Source organism: Cyprinodon variegatus, unplaced genomic scaffold (genome assembly GCF_000732505.1).
Source record: "Cyprinodon variegatus isolate N-32 unplaced genomic scaffold, C_variegatus-1.0 Scaffold229, whole genome shotgun sequence".
Lineage (NCBI taxonomy): Eukaryota > Metazoa > Chordata > Actinopteri > Cyprinodontiformes > Cyprinodontidae > Cyprinodon > Cyprinodon variegatus.
Genome location: NW_015150682.1, coordinates 735,596 through 746,736, shown reverse-complemented (window position 1 = coordinate 746,736; position 11,141 = coordinate 735,596). Strand labels below are relative to the sequence as shown.

The window sequence follows — 11,141 nt, the reverse complement described above, 5'->3', positions numbered from 1 at the left end:
AATAGAATAGAATAGAATAGAATAGAATAGAATAGAATAGAATAGAATAGAATAGAATAGTATGGGGAAAACAACCGAAAAAATAATTTTTAAAATGAAAATATAAATAAATTACTGTGCAGTAAAGATCACATGAATCTATAGTCTCTCAAATTTGTTGAATTATTATAATTTCAGCAATATTTCACAAATGTATGCATATCTGATTGTGATTAAAGTTTTCTTAAATTAAATTTACATTTAATTCTGTAGCATTTTTATATCTCTAAACCTTACTTCGAGGAGTATGGTGAGCTGGGCGTTTCTATAATCATCTCCATGGTGATCCAGTGTTTTCATGAGGAACCTTTGAAGATCAGCAGAGTTTTCAGGTAAGCCTTCCGGTAGAAAGGTTCAACCACAAAGAAAAAAAAAAAACCTTCAGGTATCAACATGAAGTCATATACCGCCTCTCTTTCTTCAAGCGTCGTGTAATCCTTTGGACTTGATGAAGGCGATTGAGGATTTTCTGGTTTACCTGAACACAACACATAGCAGTAGTTGTCATAAAGGATCATCAAGGAAAAACAGAAAAAAATAATATGTGACAGAAGTTTATATATTTAAAACCAACAAAAAAAAAAAAATCACATACCGTACTTTGAAACAAAACTATGGCTAAAATTAACCAATGCCGCCTTACTACATATTTATAATTTAAAAGAAATACATTCAGGAAGGTTGTAAAGTGACCAACAAAAACACTACGCTCACTTGTTCTATTTCCAAGCACTTCCTGGCCATCGCAGCACATTTTCTTTTCATAAGAGCTATTCTTTCTTCATCTTCTTGAGCCGTGCTCTCTAGCAGCTCACTGCCTCCTGGATCCTGGTCTAACTCCACCTGAAGAAGAAATACATAATGAATAAAATGACACTGTATTGCACCAACAACATATATACACATTAAAGCTCATTAGCTGAAAGCAAGCACAACATTCTTAGGCTGCTGTTTGTAGCTGGGAATGTTTTAATCCAACTAGAGCAGCAGCTGTTGATTAGATTAGTAATCAATGAATTTAATTACACATTTTCATAGATTAATACTTTTAGGAAATTAACATTCCTCAACAAATATTTTGAGTTTAGAAAAAAAAATGCTTTGCACATTTTAAATGAGTAGATAGACAGACAGACAGACAGACAGACAGACAGACAGACAGACAGACAGACAGACAGACAGACAGGCAGACAGGCAGACAGACAGATTTATAACTTAAGAGTATTTTGCTAATTAATAAATTTTCTTTACTTTTTTGAATAATTGATTATCAATCGGGAAACAAAAGGTGTTTAAACGGAGGGGTTGTTTGGTGTTTCTTTAAAACAACATGAACTTAAAAGTATGCAACTTGAGGATTTCCTGATAAAGCATAATTTTAGACAAAGGGTTTTTCATCTTAAATGGAAAATCTTTATATTTTTTATACAGTTTGGTAATAATTATGTCGTAAATTAAACTTCCAGCAAATGGCATTTGGTTTTTGAGTTTGTACCCTGCCGTTAATGATTCCGATACCAGATGATTTATTATTTCAAGAATTGCATAACCGTGATTAATCTGACTGACTGGCGACCTGTCCAGGGTGTACCCCGCCTCTCGCCCATTGACTGCTGGAGATAGGCACCAGCACCCCTCGCGACCCCACTTGGGACAAGCGTGTAAAGAAAATGGATGGATGGATGGATGGATGGATTAATCTGACTGTTTCAGAGGGACAGAAAATCTGTGTTGTGATTTTGTATTTAACTCCATTTAGATAGAACTGAATAAAACCTGCCAGATGGAGACCCTGAACACACCATTGCCGTTAAACACAGTGGTGGAAGGATCAGGTAGTTGGTATTTTAGAAGACGGACAAAGTTAACAAAATAATTTTTGTCCCATTTTGTTAAACTTAACATAATCTAATAGTCAACATTTCTACCAATGACCTTCATCGGGAAAAAGATCTCCAATTTTCCAAGTATAAGTTTAACCCCTGAAGCAAACTGAGATCATCCTACCAGATACTTTTAATGTAGCCAAGGTTTACAGTAAAACACAAGAGGGTATATAATTTCAAACGTTGCTTTTAGATTCTTAAACAACCTCTTAATGATATTCAAACTCCAAAGAGTATACAGTCTTTTACATCCAGCTTGAAAAGATATGTTTTTCCATTGGCTCAGGTCCATTGGGTCTTTCATGTTAGACATTTCAGGTTTTATTTGAAATAAAATTTGAAAAATCTGAATCATTTGTAGCTGCACAGTGGTGCAGTTTGTAGCACTGGTGCTTTGCTGCAAGAGGATTCTGGGTCAGATTTCTGGCCCAGGGTCTTTCTGCATGGAGTTTGTATGCCCTCCTCATGAGTGCATGCATGGGTTCTCTTGGGGTACTCCAGCTTCCACCCAGAATGCAAACACATTACTATTAGGTTAGTTGGCGTCTCTAAATTGTCCTTAAGTGCGAGTCTGAGTGTGTGCATAGATGTGTCTGCGTTGCCATGTATTGGACTGCAGACCGGTCCAGGGTGTTCTGGATACCCCGCCTTTCGTCCATAGACTGCCCGGAGATAGGCACTGGCTCCACCATGACCCTGACTGAATACTTGGGAGAACTTGGATGGATGTATTATTCTCCTTTCACCATTACCTTTCTTTTGGTTTACAAGATTAAGCTTCGGCAACATCTGCCTTTTAACAATGTTTAGAGGTCTTTCTGATATTATCCATCAATATTATAATGTGTAAAGCAACCACAATGGATGGGGTGCAAGTAGTGTTTTGTATCATTGACCCACCTCTCCTGGTCCCAGCTCCACACCACCGGGCTCCAGCTCAGCCTCCAGGATGTGTCCTCCAAAAAGAGGAGGCAGAGCCAATCCAGAAAAATCTTCCATCATCTAAAGGAAAAACATCAATACGACTATAAAGATTTTTTTAAGAACTATATATTTTAAGAAAACAGTACTAAGTGTAGAATGACTTTTAGCCTACATCGGCAGCATTTTTTTTATTATCTGAAACTTTTCTTAATTTAAGAAACCACAAAATTTAGCTTAATATCTCATTAATAGTTATTCTTGAATAAAATACTCGATTTTAATCAAATTTAAAGCAATAATAGTGGCAAACTGCGCCTCTTTACCGATTGTTGTGTTTGTGTCCGCTTGACGCAGCAATTATACGTCACGTCGTATTCTACTACATTTCCCATGAGCAGCCTCTCTGCTCTGCTGAAGCTACTCCGACAATATGGCAGGTATGCGCTTGTTTATCCTGGTTTTAAAAATTTTAACAGTCGGACTAAGTTATACAGTCTCTGATGTCGCCACCACTGATACATTTAGTGTAAGAAATCAGGCAAACCTTATATCCTTGTAACTTTAATACAACGATACGCATTTGAAGAAAAAAATGAAAATGTGACCTTGAATATGTTGCTAGCACGAGCTAACGTGGCTAACTAACTGCGGCAGCCGAGGCTTGTTTTTAATCACTGCTTTGGGTTTTCATGCAGGAATCGGGGCTTTCCTAAAAAATGCTTGGAACAAGGAGCCTGTTATCGTGGCCTCTTGTGGAATTGGCATCGTAGGTAAGCAAGATCTCACTTGGTATTTTGAATTAACTTAGCACAATCTGTTGGTTCACGTTTAACTGATTACTAATCAAATAGCTTGAGCCATACGTTAGAATTGTTAAAGGGAGGATTTTGTTGGAGATGTAGTAGAGATCAAGTGGCACAGGTATATAGTTAATTATTTTGACATCAGTCTAACTGTTCTCTACGGAAGAAGATTAGGGCCACTGCAAATATAAAAAAAGTTAACTGATTTTTAAATATTATTTCAGTTTAATGTGGGAAAAAAACCTCAGAATTCTGACTTTAATCTCAGACTGAATTCTAAACTAGCTCTCTCTCTTTTTTTAATCACCTTCTGCCCTTCCATTAACGAAATAGCATCACCAGGGACCTAATTTCGTCATTGTTAACCAATGTGTTACTGGGCCTCCTAAAACAACTCACATCTTTGTCAGGGAAGCTGAGTGCTCCCACATCTCTTCCTTCATGGTGCACATCTACCGTACATAAATATCCAAAATTTTAAGATTAAAGTAAGAATTCTGAGAAAAAAGTCAGAATTCTGAGATATTAGAGTCAGAATTCTGATATTGGAAGTGAGAGAATTCTGAGATTAAAAGAGAGAATTCTGAGATTTAATTTGATTTATCTGACATTTTCTCATATTATACTGAAATAAAATTAAAAAATCACTTTTTTGTTTTTTGTAAGTGGGCCTAATTCTCTTCCATAGTTCTCCAATGTGTGCTTCCAATATTTTGTGCTAGATTTATAGAGCCAATATAGAAATTTTCCCCCAACATTTGCATAACAAAAATGACATAATCATTGGAAATGTTACAAACATCAATATTTAAATAACAACAAAAAAGAATAAAGCAAAATAAACATTAATAATGCATAGTTCATTGAGGGAGTGGCAATGCATAGACTTCAAGTTAACTCAAGTCATGACTGCTGATTGGATCCAATCTTTTCTTGCTAGGCCCCCTCTTTTGTTTACAAGAAACATTTTGCTCCCCCACAATCTTTAATCCTGCTTCCACATTTTCAACAACTGAACAAACAAAACTCAACTGCAGTAAATTAGTTATCATGAATAAAAGAACTTACAATCTTCTTTAAACACGTACATAAATAGACCCCGCATTAACTTCAATCTCCTATTGGTGATGGCGAAACGTTGTGTTCTATGTTCTAATGTTTTATATTTATATAATATGCACTGCTCAAAACATAAAGGGAACACTCAAATAACACATCCTAGGTTTAAATGAAATATTCTCATTGAATACTTCTTTCTATACAAACTTGAATGTGCTGAAAAGAAGATTTCACACAAATCATAGATGGAAATCTAATTTATTAAGTAATGGATGTGTGGATTTGGAGTCAGACACAAAATCAAGGTGGATAAACACACTACTGGCTGGTCCAACTTTGATGTAATGTCCTTAAAAAGGTTAAAAATGAGGCCCAGTATTGTGTGTGGACTCCACGTGCCTGTATGACCTCCCCACCATGCTTGGGCATCCTCCTGATGTGGTCGCTGATGGTCTCCAGAGGGAACTTCCCCTCAGACATGGAGTAAGGCATCTGCCAACTCCTGGACAGTCTGTGGTGCAATAGGACTTGGTGAATGGATCGAGACATGATATACCAGATGTGTTCAATTGAATCCAGGTCTGGGCAACAGGTGGGCCAGTCCATAGCTTTAATGCCTTCATCTTGCATTAACTGCAGACACATCAAGTCTAGCATTGTCCTGCATTAGGAGGAATCCAGGGCCAACCACACCAGCATATGGTCTCAAAAGGGGTCCGAGGATCTCACCTCGGTACCTAATGGCAGTCATGCTATCTCTGGTGAGCAAATGGAGAGCTGTGCAGCCACCTCACACCATTATTGATCCACTGCTGAACCGGTCATGCTGAAGGATGTTGCAGGCAGCAGATCAATTTCCACTGTTTCTTCAGACTCTGCCATGTCTAATATATTTGATGAGCGTGAACCTGCTTTCATCCATGAAGAGCACAAGGCGCCTTTGGCAAATTTGCCAGTCCTGGTGTTTTCTGGCAAATGCCAGTCATCATGCACAGTGTTGGGCTTAGAGCACAACCCCCATCTGAAGATGTGGGGCCCTCATATCATCCTCGTGGAGTCGGTTTCTAACCATTTTTGCAGACACATGCACATTTGTGGTCTGCTGGAGGTCATATTGCAGGGCTCATGCAGTGCTTCTACCGTTACTCCTTGCACAAAAGCAGAGGTAGCGGGCCTGCTTCTTCGTTGTTACCCTCCTACAGGCCCCTCCGTGTTTCCTGGTAGTGCCTCCAGCCTCTAGACACAAACCTTCTTGCCACAGCTCGCATTGATGTGGCATCATGAATGAGCTGCCCTACCTAAACCACTTGTGTGGGTTGTAGAGTTTTTCTCATGTTGCCACGAGCATGAAAGAACCGCCAACATTCAAAAGTGACCAAGAAAGCATAGGTACTGAGAAGTAGTCTGTGGTCCCCACCTGCAGAACCAATCCTTTATTGGGTGTGTCTTGCTAACTGCCAATAATTTCCACCTGTTTTCTACTGCATTTGCACAACAGCCTGTGGAGTTCATTGACAACCAGTGTTGGTTCCTAATTGGACAGTTTTATTTAATTGAAGTTATATTGTTTGGTGAATGAGTTCTGTTTATTCTTTTGAGCAGTGTTTTTTATTTATCGATCCACACATACGCATTTATGAATATTTACGGAATAAAACTTTAGCCTCTCCTGTCTAGACGTCCCTTAGATGGCATCCTATTTAAGCTTTTGCTAACAGTCTGGTCCATAGATATTGACTGGTAGTAATGTTCTGCTCCCATAAAAGTAGATAATAATCTCCCCTTAGTGGTCTGGGGCTCTTCTAGTTTTCAGCTTTTCTTTACTCACAGTTGGTTTTGCTGCTTACAGCATTTTTCTTTTGCATGTGTATTAATCTAATTTTAGAATTTGCTGTGGAGTCGTGTATTCTCATAGCATATGCAGGATAAAATATGTTTCAGAAACAAACTTATTTAATAGCCCATATTTTCTAAATGGAAAACCTAAATATTGCATAGTATCATGTAAAAATGCTTATTATAAAGTTTCATATCATTATAAAAATTAACTTGGTCCATCTTCTGAAAAACTTTGCAGGGTTTCCGTGGGTCATTAAAAATTATTAAGTCATTAAATTATTATTTTTTTTAAATTAAGGCCTTAATTGGCATTAAAATTCATTAAATGTGACTATCATGGCTTTGAAAATGCTTTATTTAAAAAATCAAAATGTTTATAGAAACAATTTCGTCACATATATCGAATGTTTGGAAAAGAAGCTTGAGGCGGAGAAAAGGCTCTAGAATGGGGGGAAAATGCAAATTTCAACAAAAGTGTCTGGAAAACGAGGAGTATTGGGACATGCTGCAGCCTGTCGACGGCAAAGATGAAGGATTTTGCCGTGTTATATAGATATATTTATGAGAGTCATGGGTACTTGTTGATGGCATTAAAATTATTTCTAATAGCTTTAAAATAGCATTAAATTACAGTTACTCATTCCTGTATAAACCCTGTTTTGTTTTATTGGTCAATAACACAAATTAAACCTGCTTGTAAGGTTTTGATCATAAATTGCAGTAGATTTTCTACACACCCCTGCTAAAAGGCCAGGATTTTGTGTTGGAGAAGAACATAAAAGCAGAGAGACCACCTTTCATGATACCTAAAAGATGTCTGTTTGTTCATATGAGTTATAAAACTCAACCGAATAATTAATCTTACAACTTAAAAAAAACAGTGTCACTGAGCATGCTTAGGTTTGCTCACTCCTATTGGTGTGATTTTCCCTTATTCTAAAAGTGAAAGTCCTTAAGATTCCTTAGAGACAGAGTAATAGTGAAATCAGTAGTTATTTTCTGACATTGCGGATCTTGTATATTGTGCACACTGAAGTATATTCTTTATTCTTTTAGGTGTCATTCTTCCATTCATCAGCCCCTACACCAAATACACAGCAATGATGAATTCCGTCGTGCCATACAACTACCCAGGTAAACTCCCCTGGTTCACTTGTCATTTCACTAAGGCTGTATATCTGTTTCTAAGATTTGTGGAGCAGACTTCTGGGATCTGAATATCAACCAATGAGGTGTCTGTTTCTAAATTATTCCTTTGCAGTTCCTGTGAGGGATGATGGAAATATGCCCGATGTTCCTTCGCATCCATGTGAACCTAAAGGAAGAAGCTTGGAATGGCTTAAAAAGTTATAATACAGGTCAAAGGCCTGTAGTTCCTCTCGTTTGTGCGTCTCTTCAGTTTGCCCAGTTGTAATTGTCTTGCAATAAAAATTATATTTAATCCTACTGTTGTCAGAATGATTTATTCTGTGTTTGACAGATTCGCAGGACTACTTCAAGGTATTTTAAGTGAGTTTTGTTACTCAATTGTCTGTATAATTGGAATTTACTTTGATTTTATATGCAGATTGTCTTTTGTTTATCTGTAATTAGCTTATTACAACTTGAGTAGATCAACTACTTAAATTTAATTTATTTAAAGATTCTAATGGATAAATACATTTTAAAGAATAAAAAAAAAAAGATTATTCTTGGAACAGTTTTCCTTATGTATTTTAAGACTAGACCTACAGTTACTCAACTGGTTCAGTTTAGAAAAGGGCTAAAATACTTTTTTTTGTTAAGATCTGTGTAATGAAGGAATTACTTGTCAGAGTATGTTGCTTAAAATACTAGAAATCTAAAAGCCTTAGTTTGTCCTGTTGCTAGGTAAACTGGAAAGTGCTTTATGATGGTGCTGGATTGGAAACCACCTTTAGCACTGTTTTATAACTCAGAGTAAATGGAGTTTATTGATCAGATGCCCAAAATATGTAGAAAACAGTTTTGAATCTAATTAATGACACACTGACTAGTCTTATATCTCTGTATTTAGTGTAGAAATATATTTCAGTAACAAGAGTTATAATTAAATATTGGCTATTTAATGGTTCTTTTTTGTAATTATATTTTAGAAATTGACAAAGGACACCATGCTGGAAACAGAAAATCAAACAATAGGGGATTTTAGCATACATTTTAGGATCCTTCCAAACAAACTGGGTTAACATAGAAATTTAGAATAGAATTCCACTTTATTGTCATTAAACCTTCACAAGTACAAAGCAATGAAATGTAGTTTGCATCTATCCAGAATTGCTATAAATGGTATATATTAACAGAGAGTCATTGTAAGAGGCTATAAAATAAATAAATATGGAAGCTATACACAAATTATAAAGGAAAGGTATTTATACACATATATATATATATATATATATATACACACACACACAGTGGGGCAAAAAAGTATTTAGTCAGCCACCAATAGTGCAAGTTCTTCCACTTAAAAAGATGAGAGAGGCCGGTAATTTTCATCATAGATATACCTCAACTATGAGAGACAAAATCAGAAAAAAAAATCCAGAAAATCACATTGTCTGATTTTTAAAGAATTTATTTGCAAAATATGGTGGAAAATAAGTATTTGGTCAATAACAAAAGTTCATCTCAATACTTTGTTATATACCCTTTGTTGGCAATGACAGATCAAACGTTTTCTGTAAGTCTTCACAAGGTTTTCACACACTGTTGCTGGTATTTTGGCCCATTCCTCCATGCAGATCTCCTCTAGAGCAGTGATGTTCTGGGGCTGTCGCTGGGCAACAGGGACTTTCAACTCCCTCCAAAGATTTTCTATGGGGTTGAGATCTGGAGACTGGCTAGGCCACTATATTGAACTTAATGAGGTCAAAGAATAAGTGGTTTAATAACTCCAATCTTTTTTTAATGTTGATATTCTACAGCTTTTTCGATGATCCTAAAATATATTTGTTTTTTATTTGGGCCACTGAACCGTAGAAAAACAATCTTACTAGAACTGTAGAGGCTAAGCTCAAAAGCTGCTATAGATGGATTACTGTGGAACAAAAAACAATCAGGTGAACATAGCGCAGCTTGTTTTATGCCAGCTTTTGTTTTTAGATTTTTACAAAAACGATGCAGTTTAATTAGTTTGACTGTAAAATAGTATGTGCAACTTTCTCTTAAAATTATTATTATTCCATCTACGGGTAAAACTTTAATTATCGTGAATGTTTTAAACATCCTTGAATAGCCTTATAGAAACCAAATGCTTTTAGAGCAGATGAACATCATAGAACAATAACTGAAGGTGTTCTCTTTAATAAACATGGGGGGGGGGGAAGCAAGCAAAGATGTGATCTTTGTATTATGGTTCATTATTCTAGAAAGACTTAAACACACAAACAGGAAGAGAAAGTTACAGAAAAAGGCTGATGGGGAAAAAACAGGAAAGCCATGGGAGAGGTATACGATGAATGATAAAATACAACAGATAATGATCAGTAAGATATTGAGTAATTATCCAGGTTTCGCAGAAAAAAACAGGAAATTACTTTTAATTATCTACATGCAGCACATTTGTAAGCAGGAGAGTCATGAATTCACACTAGCGTTCAGTTGGTGACGAATAGTGTCTTTCCATTATGATCCACAAGTAAGGCAAAGCAGAGGGGCAGGAACCTGGGTACGAAACTTTTTAGCTATAAGCTTTTTGGAAAACAATATATCAATGTGTGATTTTTTATTTTTTTTTTTCATTATTTATGATTTAAGAATCATTTAGGGGAGGGAATTGTGTTTTGTGAAGAAGCTAGAAAAAGTAATACAAAAAAGGCTTTGTTATACAAAGCCTTGTACAAAGTATTGTATGTTATAGGCCTACAATACAAAAACTTCAAACCTTCGAACTTGGAAAACTTTTTTTGGAAAAATAAAAAAAACATGAAGTCAAAATCATATTTCTCTTAATCTTTTAAAGAATTTTTGAAACATATCATTTGAAGGTTTTTCTTGTACTAAATGACATTATCGACTTAGTTTAAAGATCTGTGAAAATTTCACTTTAAGAAATTTAAGTTGTCATGGTTTGTATTAGAAACCTTTATTCCATGAGATTAAAATCATCAGAAATGTCTTGTTTTCCTCCAATATTAGCCATTATAGTGAAATGATTTCATGGTTCAATATCCTGCTCATGTTTACACAAAACATATTTTCATGTTTTAAAAAATATTTCAATTCATTAGAATAATTGTAAACTTGTAATCACTTCAGTTATAACAAAACAATAATAGGAATCATATGCAGCAATGAATACTGTTAATAAGTAAATCTATTTGCACTGCCAAGCCAAAGGTTGCTTTTTGAATACATACAGTCATTTGCTGATTTACTATTATAAAAGTTCAATGCCCATTGAACTACGACTGGTTTGTAATATGTCAGCATGAGAGACTAATTAGCTGTGAAGAACTTTGTATGTTTAAATGCAGCTTTCTCTATCAACTGCATTTATGAAACAAATAAATTCAACACATGTCCTTCTCCCATTTACAAAACCAAAATGATGTAAAAAAAAAAAAAAAAA

The 11,141-nt window shown here is 35.6% G+C and overlaps 2 protein-coding genes across 2 annotated transcripts in view; one reads left to right on the top strand and one right to left on the bottom strand.

The window, feature by feature from the left end:
* The window catches only part of tfpt (TCF3 (E2A) fusion partner (in childhood Leukemia)), a 4,973-nt gene extending 1,753 nt beyond the window's left edge, over window positions 1–3,220 (bottom strand). The window contains exons 1-5 of the mRNA XM_015381169.1: window positions 3,173–3,220; window positions 2,826–2,927; window positions 754–882; window positions 447–517; window positions 277–346 (exon numbers count right to left, since the gene is read on the bottom strand). Of these exons, the coding sequence (XP_015236655.1) occupies window positions 277–346; window positions 447–517; window positions 754–882; window positions 2,826–2,927 (372 nt within the window). The 5' untranslated portion in view covers window positions 3,173–3,220. The remainder of the gene's footprint in view (window positions 1–276; window positions 347–446; window positions 518–753; window positions 883–2,825; window positions 2,928–3,172) is intronic.
* A 14-nt stretch (window positions 3,221–3,234) lies between these two features.
* On the top strand, window positions 3,235–7,990 carry ndufa3 (NADH:ubiquinone oxidoreductase subunit A3). The gene is made up of 4 exons (XM_015381170.1): window positions 3,235–3,286; window positions 3,545–3,619; window positions 7,607–7,684; window positions 7,812–7,990. The coding sequence occupies exons 1-4, from the start codon at window positions 3,280–3,282 to the stop codon at window positions 7,901–7,903; spliced, it is 252 nt and encodes an 83-aa protein (XP_015236656.1). The 5' UTR covers window positions 3,235–3,279; the 3' UTR covers window positions 7,904–7,990.
* Window positions 7,991–11,141: the final 3,151 nt, after the last annotated feature.

Bases quoted from the DNA above. Each gene is read 5' to 3' on its own strand.
- ndufa3 (XM_015381170.1), top strand. The intron at 3,620-7,606 runs GTAAGCAAGATC...TTATTCTTTTAG, and splicing joins TTGTGGAATTGGCATCGTAG to GTGTCATTCTTCCATTCATC. The intron at 7,685-7,811 runs GTAAACTCCCCT...ATTCCTTTGCAG, and splicing joins CGTGCCATACAACTACCCAG to TTCCTGTGAGGGATGATGGA.